Source organism: Cornus florida, unplaced genomic scaffold, assembly GCF_030987335.1.
Source record: "Cornus florida cultivar Cherokee Brave unplaced genomic scaffold, ASM3098733v1 CherokeeBrave_3.0.0_Hap2_Chr06, whole genome shotgun sequence".
In the NCBI taxonomy this organism is placed as follows: domain Eukaryota; kingdom Viridiplantae; phylum Streptophyta; class Magnoliopsida; order Cornales; family Cornaceae; genus Cornus; species Cornus florida.
The window spans coordinates 81,314,268-81,333,104 of record NW_026775576.1 but is presented as its reverse complement, the minus strand read 5'-3'; the positions used below and the strand labels follow the sequence as shown (position 1 = coordinate 81,333,104).

The window sequence follows — 18,837 nt, the reverse complement described above, 5'->3', positions numbered from 1 at the left end:
GCAACGTTGGGAAGGATTTGCTTTGTGATGGTGTTTTACACCGCATGTGTTTTCATTCTTGAAGTTTCATGTTACAAATTGGACTCTAGCCTATATATATATATATATATAATAATTCTTCAAACCTCTCCACCGATGGAGGACCTATAATATAGTAGTTTTTATAACTCTACACTTAAATATTTATGTCTTTACAATTTCTACAATATTCTATACTCTTCTATAGTCCTCTTCAACAAAATTCTTAACAATGATAAAAGTGCCCCCCAATGCTCTTCGTGTATAATTTATTTTTAGTTCGGATGAGAGTTAATTTACAACCTCCATTAACGGTTAATCATGCCGTTAATGGAGGTTATATGCTTGAATTATTGGGCTGGGTTTGTCCCTGCCCTGTGCTTCGCTCTTGTTTGCCTTTAAAAAAAAAAAGCTAATGATGTTCGGTCATGTAATTTTCTTCCAATGAGCTCATGATCAATCCACCTCTGAGAAGAGAGACCCCCAAATGGAACTCAAATATAACATCAACCAAATGGGCTTTACATTTGGGGTTCAACTGAAATATAGCATCAACCAAAACCCAAAACCCATATTGCTATTAGAATAAAAGAAGTGTTCTTTGTACACTAAGTTTGCAATTAGTTAAAAAATATGTGATGATATAACTTTTAATAATTAATAACAATTTTAAAAAATAATAATAATAAAGAGTGACCCTAAAATATCGCACCGCAGTATAAAAAGCTCACTTCTGAGCCAAAATTAGCATCCACTATATATCCATAAAACGGTTACCAAACGCACCTAATTTTTTAAAATAAAAGCAAATCCCAAACAAGTGCATACAAAATTTGACGAAACCAAACCATCCTATCAAAAAAACACACAAAAACAACAGACTCAAAACTTACAATCCAGAACCAAATAATTCCTTAAAACTCTTCAGAAAATAGAAGTCTAATAAAGTATCCTCCAAAATCCAATCAGGCACTTAAATCTTCAATTGCCAATATGTGAATCTCTCAAAATTGATCATATGTTACATATTTAATCATCAAGTCTATTAAAGGCCCTCTCACATTGGAATGAGAAAAACTCCATTTTTTTTTCCTGGGTAAAGTGGAAAATTTCTATAGATATAAAACAAAATTACAAATCATCAACAAGGCATCCCTTGGAAACAAGTTGTCTACGACAACTAGAGGATAAACACAATAAGTGTCAATTAGCTAGAGAACCCCCTAACTAGCTTCTTCCTATTTCACATCAAGAATAACTAAGAAGTATGTAGAAAAAGGACCTACATACTCCTAAACTGAGTGTCTTGAAATCCATTGCAAGAACAATGCAGTACGCAAAGCAAAAATATATTATGCAATAGGATAGTGGATAGTCAACACGTGCATTACTTCATAATAAGCCACGCAGTTAAAGAACTTATTATGTCTTAATATAAGATTCAGAAACACTAAGATCCAAATAAAATAGAAAACAAGATCAGAAAAATTCTGCTCAACAATAAACCCTAAAACTTACTTCATCGAAATACAAAACCTGAAATTAAAATTTGTAGAAACAGCATAGATAACATGATTAAGCTTCCCGCTAAAATCTCCCACCATACATCACAACTGCCACAGTCCATCACAGAAGCTGATAAAAAGATGAAAGACTATTAAAAGAAGTCATTTTGCTATCCACAGCCATTGTTTACTTTGATCTTTGCCTCATCTTTCGGCGCTTCCTCTTCAACCTCCTCATGCGCTTCTTCTTCCACTGTGAAGAGCAAAAGAAAACCACTATATTGAATGAAACAAAACTAGTAAAGTACAAAAAATTAATTTACCGACATTTCTGCCCTATAGCACTTCCCTTTCAAAAGTCAGTCATGATCTTCCACCAAGTTAATGATGTTATATTCTCTTGATACCAATATTATCAAAGGCCCAAGGAGCTAGATGTCCTTTGGAGTCTAGGCACAAGGCAAGGTATGCACTTAAGTGAAGTGAGGGAAACAATTGAAAATTTGAATTAATATTAAAGCATATTCATACTCCATATTAAAGGAGCAAATGTTGTGAAAGGCGCGCCTAGACAAACAAAAGGCGCAATTGTTGCATTGCATCTGCATTAGCCTAGATGCCTAGGTGCGCCTTTAACAACATTGCTTGATACTAAATTGTTGCCCTTATCCAGTAAAAAACCAAATTCCCTCAGAAACATAGATCTTTACAGTACATAATGAACATGAAGCAATTAAAAGTCCAATAATTTCACATGTTGTTAACAGAAAGAATTATACCATTTACAACATAATTTTCAGCCCGAAACCAACAAAATACAACATTCACAATGCAATGGTGTAAAGGTCGCAACCATCCCGTGAACTTGGTATTTCCACAAAATAGTACTCAACAAACATCACAAATTACTATAACCCACATATATCAGATTAGTAATACTTATCAGCCAAGAAATGCGGGCAATTACATCCCAAGCTTGAGCAATTCATGGAACATGACGACTTTATAAAATTATTATGAATCAAATTTGTCTTCAAAAGTATTTCATAAATTTCCTATTAAGATCTCAATCCTCCATCTACTTACATCCTAACCTTTTGCAATTCATGGAACATGATAACGTTCAGAACTTAAGATGCATCAAACTTATCTAATGGTAAACCTTTTGGTAAATTGGTTATATAGAACATAACATGAAGAAATGAACAGGCTTTAGAAAAGTTCACAAAAAGTTTTTGGTAAATATTCAAAATTATTTCATAAAGGTGGTCTAAATCCTCCTTGTACTTGAATCGGACACTATACAGCATAAACTGGTTATATAGAACATAACACGAAGGCCTATGAACGATTCATTGAAAGTATTTCAAGCATTTTCTGATTATTAAAGTCTCAATCCTGCTTATACTTGAACTGAATCTTGATCAAACACCAAACAAATTTGAAAGAAATATAGCAATATATATATTTCATCAATCTTCAAGAGGGGTCGAAATCGAAGAAAATCCTCAATAAAAAACTACTACATCAAACCGTAACAATCTGTACGAACTGAAAACAAATCGCAAAAGTCTTTTTTTTTATTATTCTACAGTTTATTAAAAATCAAACAATGAATATAGAAAAATAAATTCATGAAATCATAAACTACAGAATAACGACAAGCTATGCAGATTATACAAGGGAACACGAACCTTAGCCCTCATGTTGGCTCAAGTTTCTTGAATAAAACCCCTCTCGGCCTGAGTTCGCCCAATTCTCCAGAGAAAACCAGAACCCTTCCCTGAAAAATGAGGGGAAGCGGCACCATTACATATATAGGCTGAGTTGGAAACCCTAATATTAGTGGGCCTTCTACCCCAATGGGCTTTTCTCTCACTCAGTTTTTTAGAAAGTTGAATTTTTTTTTTTTGCGTCATCTAGGAAAAGATAAATAAATAAATTAGACTTCGGGTCGTCTCGCCCGGAATGGGTTTGGTATATTTCTAATCGGGTTAAGATGAAGTTAGGACTATGTTTAGTGTGAGTGAATAAAATCAAATGAAGGTGAAATGGAATGCATTTGTTTTCATTCTCTTGTTTAGTGTGCCACATTAAAAGTGGAATGGGCATTCCTTCAAAAAGGTGGAATGCCCATTCCACTTCTTGAGAGGTGGAATGACCATTCCATTCCCACTAAGAATTAATAAAGTAATAAAATAATTTAAAGAGATAATTCACGCATACAAACACTATATAAAATATAATATATATATATATATATATATATATATATATATATATAATATGTATCTATATGCTATTTGTTCCCCCTCTCTCTATCTCATTTATTTTTCTCTCTTTATTATCTCTTTCCCTTTTATTTTTGCAAATTAATTTTTTTAGTTAATTTTTTTTACTAATAATAAAATGTAATTTAAAGAAACAATATAAATTCATTCTATTCTAACTTTCTTACCAAACAGAGAAATGAAATTGAGATTCCATTTTTACACATTTCATGTTTACAACCAAATGGTGGAATGAGAATCATTATTCTCATTCCATTCCATTCTCATTCCATTCCCACCTCCATTCTTATTCCATTCCAATTCATTCCACCATACCAAACATGCCCTAAGAGAAACTGATTAAAACCCACAAAGATTCAAACCTTCTCCGATTAATAATTACTTCATAATACATAAATAAATATTTTTTATTTTCTATAATTTTGATTTTTTTATTTCTTATGATAATTTTGAATTGTAAGAACAATTTCTTTTATTAGCTATAATTTTATTTTTTTCATTTCTAATTATAATTTTAAATTTTAAAAATATTTCGTTATTATGATTTTTAAATATTTAATTATATTATAAAAGAAATACAAAATTGATCTTACATTTATTTAAGTTTGAATTGTTTTTCTTAAATTTGAATTTGGATATTAGGCTTTACATATTTTTGGTGTTGTACACATGCCAAACATTAGAATACCAAAAATAAGTTGATTCTTGTATTACTCACTCAACTGGGGCAAAAACTAAAATATAGTTAAAAGATAAAAGTATTTGAGGGGTTTAATTGAACTAATTTGCACTTGGTAAAACTAGAAAGTTTGTGCAACAAAATTAATAGTATAAAATATTTAGCCCCGTCAGGTACCCGCCCCACCATTTCCCTTTTAGAACAGTTATAAAGATGGTTAAATGATTTTGAGATGAGGATGAAAATTAAGATTGAAAATCGCATGGTTATGAAGTACGGATGGGAAAGGTCACCCCGCCCAACCTCCTTTATAATAATAAATTACAAATTTGTCTTTATATTTAATTTATATTCAATAATATTAGGTATATATTAAACAAATCATAATTTACTCTATTCCAATCACGAAATATTATTAAATATTTTTTTATCACTATAAAAAATATTTATTATCATAGCTAAAAATTTATTTTCGCTAGATTTTTATTACAATTACAAAAATACTTTACAAAATTCACTTCGGTCTCGTCCCCGTCCCGCCTTACCTCACCCAATTTATAAACAATTTTGGAGCGAGGATGAGGTTAACTATTGTAAACGGGGATAAGGATGGGGTTTCGGCCCCATTGTCTTGTGGTACTAACACTTATTTATATTCATTTTACTTTTTTCATTTGAATCCGGCACGAGACAGGTCCTTATGAGGACACTAATCTTATTGTATCATAAACTAGATAGGTAGTGGTTATTCCGGTACATGATATTTTAACATGGATTCGTATACTCTAAACCCTACAACCAAACACCGCCAAAAAGTAATTTCTTCTACTCTTCCGACTGTAAAGTCTCAACTCTCGATCTTCAAACCAAACCTCCCTCCATTCTCTCTCCGTCAATCTCGAACCAGAATCGATTAATATATCAAGGTGTTCTGTTAATTTCCATGAACTTCATCAACCATGTCCAATGAAACCCTAGAAAACCATCACTATGATCCAACTGAGGAGGAGGCCAGTGTCGTCGTCGGTGAGCCATCGGATGCCGCCGCCGCCGCAGAACATGGTGCTGATGCGTCGACGGCGAAGGAAACGCACGAACCCTCCAGAGCCACCAACAATGTTGAAGATCATAGCGTGAGCGACAGTTCCGATTCTTCTTTGGCCAAAGGGCTCTCTTCTATTCTCTCTTTCGCGATTAGGGATTTTGATTCCAGAGCTGAAGATACCACTCGCAGCCAAGAACAGCTTTCCTCCGCCATCGATCGTCTTACCGGAGGTAACTTTATCATTTACCTTCAGCTCTTTCACTTCCTCATATATTTTTATTTATTTATTTTTTCCATCTTGATTTGTGGGTTTTGATTATTTGTTGTTATTTTTAATCTCAACTTAAAATTTAAGCTAATTGAATGGTCTGACATAAGTAATGAAACAGCCACTGAGGTCAAATACGAAGTACATAGATGCGTACACACATAATTTGTAGGTAGAAATGACTATCTAATTCGTTTATTTTTCTAAAATGCATGAAATGCGGCACTTGGTTTATTAACTTGTGAGTAGCATATGGTGGTGTTGTGATGATCAACTGTCTCGACGTTATACATTTTATGTTGAACTATGAGAAGTAAACTTCAATTTACTTGTTTCAGAATTCAGAAACCCCTGTCAAAGTTAAAAAGAAATGAAAGAAAGTAGGAACACTTCATAAGGTCTACCTCTCCAAGTGGAAGGTGAGGGTTCAAGTTCCCATAGGGGCAAGTGGGCTTGTGAGTTTTCTTGCCAAAGGAAAAATAAAATAAAATCCCTTGAGAATCATAGGATTTATTTACTCAACAAAGCCTTGTCCCAATTATTTAGGGATGGCTACAAGAATCAGTTTTCTCCATTTAGTGTGTCTTAAACCGTAGTCTGATTATTATTCAGTCCAAGTGTTTAGATCAACAATCTCAGAGTGTTCATTCTTTCTTTTTAAATTTTAAAAATAACCATCCATGCAGAGCAATGAAATATGGGGTAAGGATTCTTCGAGGCTCATAATTGGTGGGCTAAGCTTAATGGCATTGAATGGAAGCATTTTTTGTATATGTAAAATTGATATCCCTTTGCCAATCAATGGATAAGTTGTATTTCTAAATAATGGCTATGGCAACTGTATAGAGGATAAGGATTCTCCCTTAATATGATGTTTGTTCCATTGATATTGCAAATATGATACATACTCAATCACGATAACTTGTTGGCACTTTACCAATTGAGATAAATATGTGATATTCTAAATAGTCATATGTTCCACTTAGGATAGAAATTTTGCGGCATTACTATTTTCATGGCCTTAGGTTTGTCCTAGTTTTGCTTAACAAAATTTAGTTGATTTTTTTTGCTTGGTTCATTTCTTGTACTTCGGCAGAGCTTGATCAACTTCTGGAAGACGCGCCCTTGCCATTCATCATGCAGTATGCTGCCAAAATTTCTGGTGTTAGAAAAAGAGTTTCATCATTGAATTCAGTTTTAAAATCTATACAAAGGCGTGTAGATAATATAGATCGGATGCTCTCTGCCGGCTTGGTGCATGGTATTTATCTTTCTCTGTAAGCTATTTTCTATTCATTGGCGTGCACGAGTTAAATCTTGTTTATTATCTCTTTATGTCTTTTAATGATATATACAAAGAATATGGTACCCTGCACACTTGATGTTCTTACTTCTTAGCAGTTCAATCAATGTAGTTATAATCCATTTATTGGGGTAAATTTTTTTTTTTTTTTTACTGACTTATGATACCAAGAAATGTAGGACATTGGTTTTAGAGCTGATTATTGTATTTTTTTATTTTTTATGTTTTTACCAAAAGGTTGGGAAAAATATGAAGTTGTAAGGTTTATATGGGATAATGGGAGTAACAAGAGAATGAAGTTTTTTTTGTAATATTCTGGCAAGAAATACAAATTTATTATTATTTTTTTATTATTATTATTTTGGTTTTTGTGGGGGGGTGGGGGGTGGGAGGTACCTGTGAACTACTAAGGCTTGTATTTGTGGTTTTTCATAATTAGCCTAGAGTTTTCGATCAGTTTGATGGAAGGAATGTTTGGGTTTATTAAAATTGGATTTCAAGGGTTGGAAAGAATCGTAAAAATCTTGGTTTGATTTTTTAAAGGCTTAAGAGCACTGAAATAAGAGAAGCAAAGAGAACAAGAAGCTAGGCACCTGTGAACTACTAAGGCTTGTATTTGTGATTTTTCATAATTAGCCTAGAGTTTTCAATCAGTTTGATGGAAGGAATGTTTAGGTTTATCAAAGTTGGATTTCAAGGGTTGGAAAGAATCGTGAAAATCTTGGTGTGATTTTTTAAAGGCTTAAGAGCAGTGAAATAAGAGAAGCAAAGAGAACAAGAAGCTAGGCATTTCACCTAATGTTTGAATTGCATCATGTGATTTATGAAGGGCACAATTGCTGAAAATTTCCTTTGATACTGGTTATTAGTTGAATTGTGAGCTACGGAGTATAACTTATTATTTTCTAAAAGAAAACATCACATGACGATTTAGAGGCAGGCAATGAAAACTCAAATGGGAGTTACATTTTATGTTCAGGAATCTAGAGTTTTTGACTAGTACAGATAAGGAACTGATATTACAACTTAACCTAAAATATGACCCAAGAACGTCTGACAAAATGTTAACTTGGAAAAGCATAAATAGACTTGACTCAAATTAAAAATTGGTTACAAGAGGTATTAAATGGATATTTGGAGTCCAATCAATTCTTAAAACTTCATTTTTTTAAGAATGTGTTTTCCACTTTTCGCTTGAACTGCTTGTGGATCATAGCTATTATGCTCTCAAGGTGCAGTAAACTTATCCACACACACACAAAAAAAGGTGCATTGAGGCGTCAAGGTTTCTTGGAGCCTAAGCACAATACGTAATTTAAGGCACTAGCCTAATTGAAATAAGGAGCATGTAATAAAAACACATAATAAATCTATTTTAGAAAAAAAATAATAATAATAATAAATGAACTAATTAAGATCGAAATAAAGGAACTGTTTAGCATATCAATTTATGGATTGGCTAAATCAATAGACATATATTTTCAATTTCCGTATGAATTCAATTAAATCAATGTACGTTCGGAGCTATTTAAGATATGCAACACAACTATAAGAAATTCTTTTAAAATGGAAATTTTGACATATTAATTAAAAGAATTAGGTAAATTATAACGCATAAATCCGTTCAATATGTCTATGTACCAAGTACCAACTAAAATGTAATTATAAATGTAAAACAGTAAAAAGACGTATATTCTATTATCATAAATATTCAGAATTGAGAACTAAAACCAATTAATGTAATTATTCAAATATTTGATAAGATTGAAGGATATGAACAATTGAATATTATATTTGGTCCATAGGAACTCTCCTCTCCAAAGTGGAGGTGAGCAGCTTGAGTCCCACATGGGGTAGCGTGTGTTGCTTACTTACCGAAAAAGAAAGCATAATCATGATATAAAATAAATCATGTTCGTTAAGGGTCATTATAAATATATATATATATATATATATATATATATATATATATATATATATATATATATAACAAATGATGTAAAAATAGAAGGCATGTTTCTTTTAGCTAGGAGCCTAATAAAAGTGCAAGATTGAGGAATTTCTGTGAGCTTGATTGAAAGGGTTTGGTGTGGAGTTGGTTGAGGCGCTCCATTTGACTTTGACTTTGACCTTTGATGGGCCTGGAGATTTTTTGGGACCTAGGCGCACCTAACTGCCATGTTTAAGATACATCATATATATAGTTTGATCTGCACAATCCTATAGATTAACCTGCATGGTGTCATGCTACTTGAGTAGTTTTCTTGCCCATTATTAATGATTTATTAAATATATGTCCTGTTTGCCTGGTGTTAAATGTTGCACATATACTCATATTGATGTAACCTGGTCTAGAAGAATGAGAAATAAAAAGCTTTGTTCTCTATCTCTGTGTGTGTTGTTTGATAGGACATTCATGGACCCGTTGACCTTTTTGAAATGTATACCAAGCATGCACTACTATGTGTTTTCTTAATTGAAACTGTTGATCTTGCCATTTTCTCATTCATATTTGCACTGTATCTTGGACTGTAATTTAGAACCTCAGTCTAGATATTGCTCGTGTGTTTCCAGAGAAAAAGACCACAGGTAGTGCAGGACAACATTAGGACGAATTGTGTGTCAGAGGTACATTCTCATCTTTATTTTCAATATTAACATGTTATTGTTATTATAAGTTTTATTACTTTTATAAATATGAGATACACACCCGCTTCCTAATCTGGACGTGAACCCTGCATCTTACTGGGAGTGCTAGAGAATATGACTCAAACTAAATGTTGGTGGTGTTCATATCAATATGTTAATATGTGAGAGTAATATATATATATGTATATATATTGTGATGAAGCAAAGCCTTTATACACAATTTTTTGTATTCTGAACAAAATTTAAAATTTGTATTCGAAACCATGCTCTTGAATGAATGCAAGTTTTGAATGTATTTCCCGGTGTATGTCCCTCCTACGTGGAATGTATGCCCCCTATGCGGGATATTTGGAAGGGATGATTAGAGGTAGGCCTACCATTGACATTATTTTCCCCAGAGTTGCTACCCTTGGTAAATAAAATTCTCAAATCCTATAGCTTAGCAGCAACTTTTTATTTGACTACCCTTTATGTTTTGTTACTATTGAAATTATTTTTTATCACTACTGTTGCCTTTATACCATATGAATGAATAGGGTCTGTCACTTGAATTCTCTTTTTCTATTATTTTCTATTACAGTCCATGTCTCCTATTATGTTTAAGTTTTTAAAATCATTTCTAAACCTGCGATATCTTTTATGTAATGAGACTACTTAAAATATAAAAGAGAGAAAAATATCTCTGGTGTAATGAAAATGTATTCGTCTAAATATACAGAAAATAAATAAAAACGGGTTTTTTCTTGTTTTTGGTCATTGAGGGCAAGTCATCAAGCTGTTATTTCATGGTTTAACCCTCTGATGCAACATTTAAGGGTGTTTATCTTGGTGTCAAATTGAGCCTGAGATTTTTATGCAAATGTTTTGAATTAGAACAAATACGTAATTAGATGAAATCTATTTTGTTTAGAAATTTAGAATGCCCTGTCAATGATTAATCTCTGGAAACTAATTTTACCACCAGATTATTTTGGATGAAGATGTGAATACACTCTATGTTTCATATTAACTATTTCTGAGAAGCAACACTAGAAAGTTGGGGAAGATATTTCTGCTAGGGCAAGAAGAGTTTCAGTCCGGTCACACTGTAAACTATGCTGGAAAGAAATTTTTTCCTACTGGCTCATGAAAGATGGGAATACAAGCAATTTGACATGATTGCAAAGCTGCATTTCTGACTCGTGTATGATAGAGACTTCTGACTTAAAGAATGGAAAATATAAATTGAAAAGAGCTCTAGGGACAATTTTTTGTTATCGATTGATTCAATTCAATTTAGCAGCCAACATGAAATTCGTAATGTAAGCCTGCTTTGAAGGTTTTTGTTACTGGAATGCAACCATCTCTCTCTCTGGGGGGATAACTTTCATTCCTCATATCTAGTCTTTTATTGTGCAATAAATCAAACATATATGTTCTGGATTCAAGTGGGCTTTTGCATTGGTTGCAATGTTGTTACTTGGCTCGGAATGAAAAAGAGAAACTGCTTAGGGAGGGAGGAATTCCATTTACTCTGGATTCAAAAGATCTCGATGGTCTGGGCTTTGTTAAATTTTCTCTTTACTCTCTCTCTCGATAAATTTCTTTCTCTGTACTCTCTCTCGATAATTTGTTGAGGTCAATGACCTCTCACACCTCTCAGGTGTCATCTACTTCGAGACCTGGTGTACTTAGGTTATTTAAGAACTCTGAGATATTCAACCTAACCGTAGACCTTATCTGTGTTTTGATTTCTAGCTGACTTCTGTGAACTCTGGTGTTGCGCAGACCTTGCTAACAAGGAGTTTAGCTAATGACAACCTTCAACAGCAACGTCTAGAGTTTTCCAACTACCTTCTAAAAGTCATAACCAAAATGAACTTATTTTAACATATTATATTACCATAACCCTACATATATATAACATCAATCCATTTGCTTTCTTTCACCATTCAATTCTCAGGTTCATTTCACATAACCATGGCTTCCAACAGCTATGTTTATGTATTCGTTCTAGCATTTTTGTCCATCACAAGCAACGAAATGTGTCATGCTGCTCGTAATCTGCTGGCGATGCCTCCAACGCCAGTCCTCCCGACCATACCATCTCTGCCGAAGCCAACATTGTCCCCAATGCCAGCAACTCTTCCCACCATACCAACCATTCCTACTGTGCCTAAAGTCACATTGCCGCCATTGCCAACTACTCTTCCCACCATACCAACCATCCCAACCGTGCCTAAACTCGCATTGCCGCCATTGCCTTTCTCCACCATCCCAACCATTCCTTTCTTGTCTCCACCACCTTCAAAGTAGGCCATGAATGAATGAATATGGTGGTTAAAGCAGAGAATACTGTCTTCTTCGCTTGTGAGCTGCCTTTGTGGGACTATTTGTTACTTTTATTATCGTTTAATGGGTTATCGACTTGGTGGTGTTATAATTTTGAGTTTGGTTATTTGGTCACCAGTCATTTTGCATGAGCTTATATTTGTCCCGTATGTTCTTTATACTTGGCTTTTGCCAATTTATATCAGGCCTTCTTTATATAACAATCTGAATCTGTATTAAGCATTGCACTTGGTTATTTCACATCAAATCACATTTTTTTCTTTTTTGGTAAATTGAATTTATTAGAATAAGGATTATCAAGGGCGGTAAAACTCTACAACAAACTAACTTGTTGACAAGGTCCGACGCATTGGAAGAGATGGTGAAACTTTACAGTAAACCGAGTTGTTGTTGATAAGGTCCAACACATTGGACGAGGGGGTGAAACTTTACAGTAAACTGAGTTGTTGACAAGGATCACCTTGGACGGGACGGTGAAACTCTACGGTAAATTGAATAAGACCGAATTTGTTGATAAGGTCTAGCCCATTAAAAGGGAGAATGAAACCCTACAACATACAGTTAAACTGAGTTCTTAATAATGTCAACAACTCGAAAGGAGTGGTGAAACTCTGATATAATTGGTAGAAAATAGTTTTTTAAAAAAAAATTGGAATTCTATTTGAAGTTTAAAATAAAGGTAAAGTCCAACAAAAGTAAAAAAATAAATACCCCTGTTCAAAAAATCTCCTATATTTTTTTCAATTTACTTAATATTGATATTTTTTTCAATTTAAAGGCTGAAATACATAAACATGCCTTTAAGACAAAGTAAAAATATAAAACATTTGATTTCATAGAATCCTGATTGTAACAACCGTCACTCTAACCAGACACAATATTGTCCGCTTTTGGCTCACCAAGACCAGAGATTTCGCAAGGGTCACCCATCCTGGTACTATTCAAGGTTAAGCCGCTTAACTCTAGAGTTTTGATAAGTTCATGGCCGTGTCATAAAAGGATGTTGAATGTACATATAGAACTTACCCCATCCACACCCAAGTGTACAACTGTAATTCGTTCAGTGTGATAGTTTATCGGTGCCACTTGCACACGTTCACACACACTCTGCGTTGATTAAAAAAACTACTTCACTATTAATAATACATGAATTCAGACGACAAACAAACATGTGGCTGTAGTTTAGTGGTTAGAATTCCACGTTGTGGCCGTGGAGACCTGGGCTCGAATCCCAGCAGCCACATTTACTTTTGTTCTCTTTTCTCTTTTTCTCTTTTTGTTTTTTTTCCTTTCCGCAATGGGCCAATATCAGCCCTTTGTATATTTAGCATGGCCCAACTTACACATACCAAAACCCTAATTCCCTCTTTAAATACTCCTCTTCCCCCTGCCCTCTTCTTTATAATCTGAGTTTCTCCGTTCTTCATGTCACCAACGATTTCTCTGGTATATTCACTGAAAATCTCTCTCTCTGTATGTGTATATGTATATTGTATAATTTAGGTATTGAGCAGTATGTTGATTCTCTCTCTATATATATATTCAATAATATGGGTATTGAGGAGAATGATGATATTAGTTGTCGCCCCAGTCTTATAGGCATCTTCAGATGCCTGATGGTGATTGACATACTCTATCTGATTCCATCTGACCAAACACCATCTATATTATTTTTTTTATATATATTGTACTGTAATTATTTGTATCCATACACACACTTTGTTGTATTGCTACCAGTCTGGAGAGGCGTGATGATGTTTATCCAGTATATTCTGTAACATCCAATGATGATTTATATACATGCACTACCATCTGATCTCTCTTTTATTTTTTTTTCCCCCAATTTAATTATATAAAATAAGTTTAGTTTTTTTTTTTAATTTTGATTTTTTTGTTGTGTCTTGGTGCAATTGATGATGAATTTTATCGAATACACTGAATTGTTTTATAGTGATTGATTAAAATAAATTTCACCATCTTTCGACTGAGATTGCACGCATAGATCAACTTCAGAACACAGTTTATTTAATTAGTTTCGGTTAAATCTGTAATCTCTTTTACACATTATTGTAATTTTCTTTTTCTTTTTTAAATAAAAGAGTTTTGGAAATGATGCTAAAAACAGATTATCAGAGGCACAAGCTCTGCTGATTATTTGATTTGCACGTCAGTCTGATCTCAAACTCTTTTTTAAATAGTAATCAATTTTGTTTGAATAATGATTTAAATATTAATTATACTATTTACTTTAATGATTATAAAAATAAAAAAAATAAATAAATTTGTAGCTAACTTATTATAATAAAGTTTATTATATTCACTTTAAAGAAATTGATAAGTTACCTAAATAAAAAATATCTCTTTTTTAATTTAATATATTCATTAAAATTAAAAAATTACTTAAATTGTTTCAAAATTTTCTATTTAAAATTTTTATTTAAATAATTAATTAAAAAAATTAATGACAACTTATGTAAATTTAATGGAGAATACTTCATCAAATTAGTATGAATTTTTTTTATAATTTATTTTAACAAGAAAAAAAATTATATTATGGTTATTTAATAAAATATTATATAATTTTAAAAATAATTTCTATTATATAATTTTAAAAATACACACAGAAATCTACTTTTTGCTTGATTTTGTCTAAAATATTGAGCAACCGAAAATATGGCTTTAAACGAGTTTGAGTGGTGAATGTATACATTGAATGGGCGAATCTCAAATAACCTAGAACAATAAGTTGGCTTGCGTACATGTTTATGCATAATAAGGCAGTTTTTTATAACATTTTTAATTATTCAAAATAATTAGGGTAAAGTGTAAAAATTTTGTGAATTATTGGCTTTTTGTAACTAATTTCCTCCAACTAAAGATTGTCCTCCTAAATTATTAATTTGTTGCAATTAAGGATAAATTTATCACAAAATATTATTTTACCTTTTGTTATTAAATTTAAATTTATCATGTCTTACTAAATTACTTTTATTATATTTTCTCTTTATTTAAATATTAATTATATCATTTACTTTAATGATTATAAAAATAGAAAAATAAATAAATAAATTTATAGCTATCATTTTTTAAAATGATTAACTTATTATAATAAAGTTTATTATATTCGCTTTAAAAAAATTAATAAATTACGTAAATAAAAAAGTATCTTCTTTTTAATGTAATATATTTATCAAAATTAAAAAATTATTTAAATTGTTTCAAAAAAATTTATTTAAGATTTTTATTTAATTAATTTAAAAAATTATGGGCAAACTTATGTAAATTTAATAGAGAATACGAAAAAATATATATATTAAGTGTAATTCAATAAAAAAGGGTATTATGGTTATTTAATAAAAAATAGGAAAGACAATGGTGCATTTTGTAATTAAATGTGATAGTTTAGGGGGTTTTATGTACAAAACATAGTTTAGAGGGGTTATATGCAAATTTAAACATTGTTAAGGGTTTTTTTTTTGCACTTTACCCTAATAATTATAATATATCAGGGTTGCAAACTTGGTTAGGACGTGTTTGGCACTAACAAAACAAGGGTTTTCAAAATTGAAAAGCAAGTCTAATTACATATATTTGTATTCTGTCTTTTGCTTTTGTATATTTGGTAAAAAAGTGTTCAAGTTTGGTATGTTTGTTCAAAATTGAAAAGCATGTTTGGGAATATTTTTTTATGTGTGCTTTGATAGAAAGCAAAAAAAAAATACAAGTATAACATATTTGGTAAGAAGGTTTTTTAAAGTTTAAAAAATATAATAATTGTGAATTTTAAAATATCATTTAAGAGTTTTTATTAAAATATATTTATTCTTCATTGCACAATTTGGTATATAAACGAGATATCAAAGGTTTTATTTGTCTCATTTCAAGTTATAGTTAAGGCCCTATCAAAACGTTTTCATAATTAAATTTTTTTTTCGATCATATATAATGGCTAACTAGAGTGAAAAAACCGTGAATCTAGAATATCATACGCCAAGAAGAATAAAAAAACATTGGACACGTAATGATGTTATGCGGAGTCACTTCATGATTGAAATGGCACATATTAGAGATAAAATGAAATAAATCTGCCATGAATTGGTATAACTCCATGTCCTTCAGAAATATTTGATACGGAGGAATAAAAAAGAATTGCATTTTCTGTTTGTATTCCATATTTTCCTGGGATTGTAGTTCAATTGGTTAGATCTCCGCCCTGTCAAGGCAAAGCTACGGTTCTTGCCCCGTCAGTCCGGATCCAATAAAAAATTCGTCCCTTAATTCTTTTTTTTTCTCCTTTTTCCTTTCGTATTTCTCATCAAACAAATAAGGAAATTTTAACGCGTATATTTTGAATCATCAAGGCGCATTAGATAATTATATTTTAAAAAAAAAAGAATAAATAAATTTATATGACCAATTAGCACAAATATTGAATATGACATTTTATTTAAGAGAAATGATAGGTCTTTCGACCTCAATTGCCGACTCCTCCTTCAAATACAGGGCGGTTGGATCACGTTGGAATTCTTAAAAAAAATCCCGTAAATATTTCTTTTTCTTCGACTCATTTCCAAGCACGTTGTATTCAGAGGAGGAGCCAATAATTAAGATCCAAAAACGTATCATTTTTCTTCATTTAAACTATGTTCGGGAGTAGTTAATTGATGCTTCATTCCAAACCCAACAAGCATTAAAGCCTCCGGGTATGTTATTATATGCACGTGAAACACATATTGGGCCTCTTAAGGTTGATTGGCCAAGAGGCATGATTTTGGTGACCACACAACCTTAACAGATTCTCAAAGATCCCTAGCACTTCAGGAGAAAAAGTAATGTTTGATTCCATCGAGTTAAGAAGCAAAGACATAACCAATTGATCATGAGATTTCCTTCTCGATGCAGTCAAGTCGTCAAGGTTTTAGGCCTACCCTCTTCTTTCTTTTTGTGTGAAGACTGACGACTTGACCCGAAAAGCCTTCTCTTCTCCTACCCAAGGTTTGCAGTAGATGTGACTTGAATTTAGATTAAAAGAAATTTAATTAAAATTTTAAATCTTATATTCAAAACACTGATTTGATATTTCCTAACATTTTATAATTCTACACAACCATTCCAAACAAACAAAATGTTGTCCATGCTACCAAATACTATAATTTAAATGAAACATCCAAATACAAGAATTTTCATTACCAATCATTGAAACATCCAAATACAAGAATTTTCACTACCAATCCTCCAAATACGCAAAAAAAGAGTTAAAATAATTTAAATATTCTATTAACATTACTTTGAACTTTCCAGTGATTTTCATGTCACTTGATATTTTTATTTTAATTTTTCATGTCATACTCAACTCTCACCTCTCACCTTAAAAAAGATTCCATTAAGCTATGTAAATTAAAATTTAGAGTATTTGTAATTATTCACTCAAACTCAGGAATTGAAATCTGTAGCCTTTATCATGCCGTCCTTTTTTTTTTTTTTTTTTTTTTTTGCTGTCTAGCATTTAAAATCAGAATGGAAAGGATTTAACATATAGGCTCAGGTAAAATATTTTTCTCATATACTATATATTTTTTTAGGTAAAATTTTTATTTTTATGATTTAATTTTTTTTTTCTTCCCAAATATTTTACGACAAACAAAGATCAAAAAACACAAAAAAATATTTCTCAAAAACTATTATACACTCAAACAAACAAAGTCATTTTGTCACACATTACGGACATTTAGTAAATTAGTCATAAAAACTATACAACTCGAGTTGTACCGCCGACCCAATATATAAAATGTTTAATCATAGTCTAGTAACTACTCATTCCAAATTTAACTCATACTTAAATTGTTTAACTTAGAAGGTTTCGAGTTCAAAAGTCAAGTCAATCTCGACTAATGTAATCTTGGGTTAGTTTTGTATTAGATTACCCCTAATAACAATTTTTTCTTTTTCTTTTTTTTTTTTAATGCAAATTTTTAAAAATTACAAACAAATTATAAGAAAACTAATTCTAAAATGTTAACATGAAATAAATTAAGATTTTAAAAAGGAAGTTGAAAAAAAAGGTTAAATGATTTAAATATTATAGTAAATATATATAAAAATAATATTAGAATTCGGGTTTGGGTTCAGGTTCAGTTTGGGCTTGGGTTACTGGTACCTCAACCGAAGCCTAACCTTAATTAAGTTCAAGTTGTTATTTTTAATTCAGGTATAACCTTAATTGTAAAAATAGTTGACAAACGTAACCCTAATTAAGTTCGAGTTGATATTTTTCAACTCGAACAAAGCCTTAGTTGAAAACATTGTTACCGAAGCCTATGAAAAAACGGGCTGGACTCATTTTGGGTTGGGTTTGGATTAGCCCGCCCAAGCTACACTCTTATAAATATGTTTTATTTTTAAATTGGCAAGAAACTCACATATCCATTTTGCTTGAATTTGAACTCTAACCATTTTATTTTGTAATGTTCTATTTTTGAAGACAATAAAGTATCATTGAAGTTGGAGCCCTTACTGGTATATTGTAACAAGGGTCATTTTGTCCCACATCGGAATCGGATGGGAAAGAGATTGGGTATAAATGGGTGGGTATGCAGCCTTACCTAACAATTCGACCTTTTGGGTAAATGGGCAAGCGCCCACCCGTTACAGTTGGTATCAGAGCCAGACCCAGTCCTTGATCCGGTGCCACGCCAAGCGCCCGGTCCGGAAGGCGTCCGGGTGAGTCATCCCGGGTAGGCAAGGTGGC

General features: G+C 31.9%; 1 protein-coding gene, 1 long non-coding RNA gene and 5 other non-coding genes across 7 annotated transcripts; 6 read left to right on the top strand and 1 right to left on the bottom strand.

The window, feature by feature from the left end:
- Window positions 1–1,428: 1,428 nt before the first annotated feature.
- LOC132312326 (uncharacterized) lies at window positions 1,429–3,566 on the bottom strand. Its single transcript, XR_009483244.1, has 2 exons — window positions 3,218–3,566; window positions 1,429–1,776 (listed from the first exon to the last, which is right to left on the bottom strand). It is a non-coding gene; the product is annotated as an uncharacterized LOC132312326 (long non-coding RNA).
- Window positions 3,567–5,267: 1,701 nt separating this feature from the next.
- LOC132312325 (uncharacterized) lies at window positions 5,268–11,185 on the top strand. The gene is made up of 4 exons (XM_059810664.1): window positions 5,268–5,768; window positions 6,903–7,067; window positions 9,684–9,737; window positions 10,723–11,185. Exons 1-3 carry the CDS (start codon window positions 5,453–5,455, stop codon window positions 9,716–9,718), a joined length of 516 nt encoding a protein of 171 aa, XP_059666647.1. The 5' UTR covers window positions 5,268–5,452; the 3' UTR covers window positions 9,719–9,737; window positions 10,723–11,185.
- A 2,075-nt stretch (window positions 11,186–13,260) lies between these two features.
- TRNAH-GUG (transfer RNA histidin (anticodon GUG)) lies at window positions 13,261–13,332 on the top strand. The gene has a single exon. It is a non-coding gene; the product is annotated as a tRNA-His (tRNA).
- A 319-nt stretch (window positions 13,333–13,651) lies between these two features.
- On the top strand, window positions 13,652–13,733 carry LOC132315528 (small nucleolar RNA U31b). The gene has a single exon (XR_009483711.1). It is a non-coding gene; the product is annotated as a small nucleolar RNA U31b (small nucleolar RNA).
- Window positions 13,734–13,830: 97 nt separating this feature from the next.
- LOC132315478 (small nucleolar RNA Z195/SNORD33/SNORD32 family) lies at window positions 13,831–13,911 on the top strand. The gene has a single exon (XR_009483666.1). It is a non-coding gene; the product is annotated as a small nucleolar RNA Z195/SNORD33/SNORD32 family (small nucleolar RNA).
- Window positions 13,912–13,994: 83 nt separating this feature from the next.
- Window positions 13,995–14,084, top strand: LOC132315479 (small nucleolar RNA Z196/R39/R59 family). Its single transcript, XR_009483667.1, has one exon. It is a non-coding gene; the product is annotated as a small nucleolar RNA Z196/R39/R59 family (small nucleolar RNA).
- A 106-nt stretch (window positions 14,085–14,190) lies between these two features.
- On the top strand, window positions 14,191–14,272 carry LOC132315491 (small nucleolar RNA Z122). The gene has a single exon (XR_009483678.1). It is a non-coding gene; the product is annotated as a small nucleolar RNA Z122 (small nucleolar RNA).
- Window positions 14,273–18,837: the final 4,565 nt, after the last annotated feature.

What these genes read in the sequence shown, in the direction of transcription:
- LOC132312325 (XM_059810664.1), top strand. Translation starts at nt 5,453, where the DNA reads ATGTCCAATGAAACCCTAGAAAACCATCACTATGATCCAACTGAGGAG. An exon ending in CATCGATCGTCTTACCGGAG is followed by an intron (nt 5,769 to 6,902) that starts GTAACTTTATCA and finishes GTACTTCGGCAG; the next exon opens with AGCTTGATCAACTTCTGGAA. An exon ending in CTCTGCCGGCTTGGTGCATG is followed by an intron (nt 7,068 to 9,683) that starts GTATTTATCTTT and finishes GTGTGTTTCCAG; the next exon opens with AGAAAAAGACCACAGGTAGT.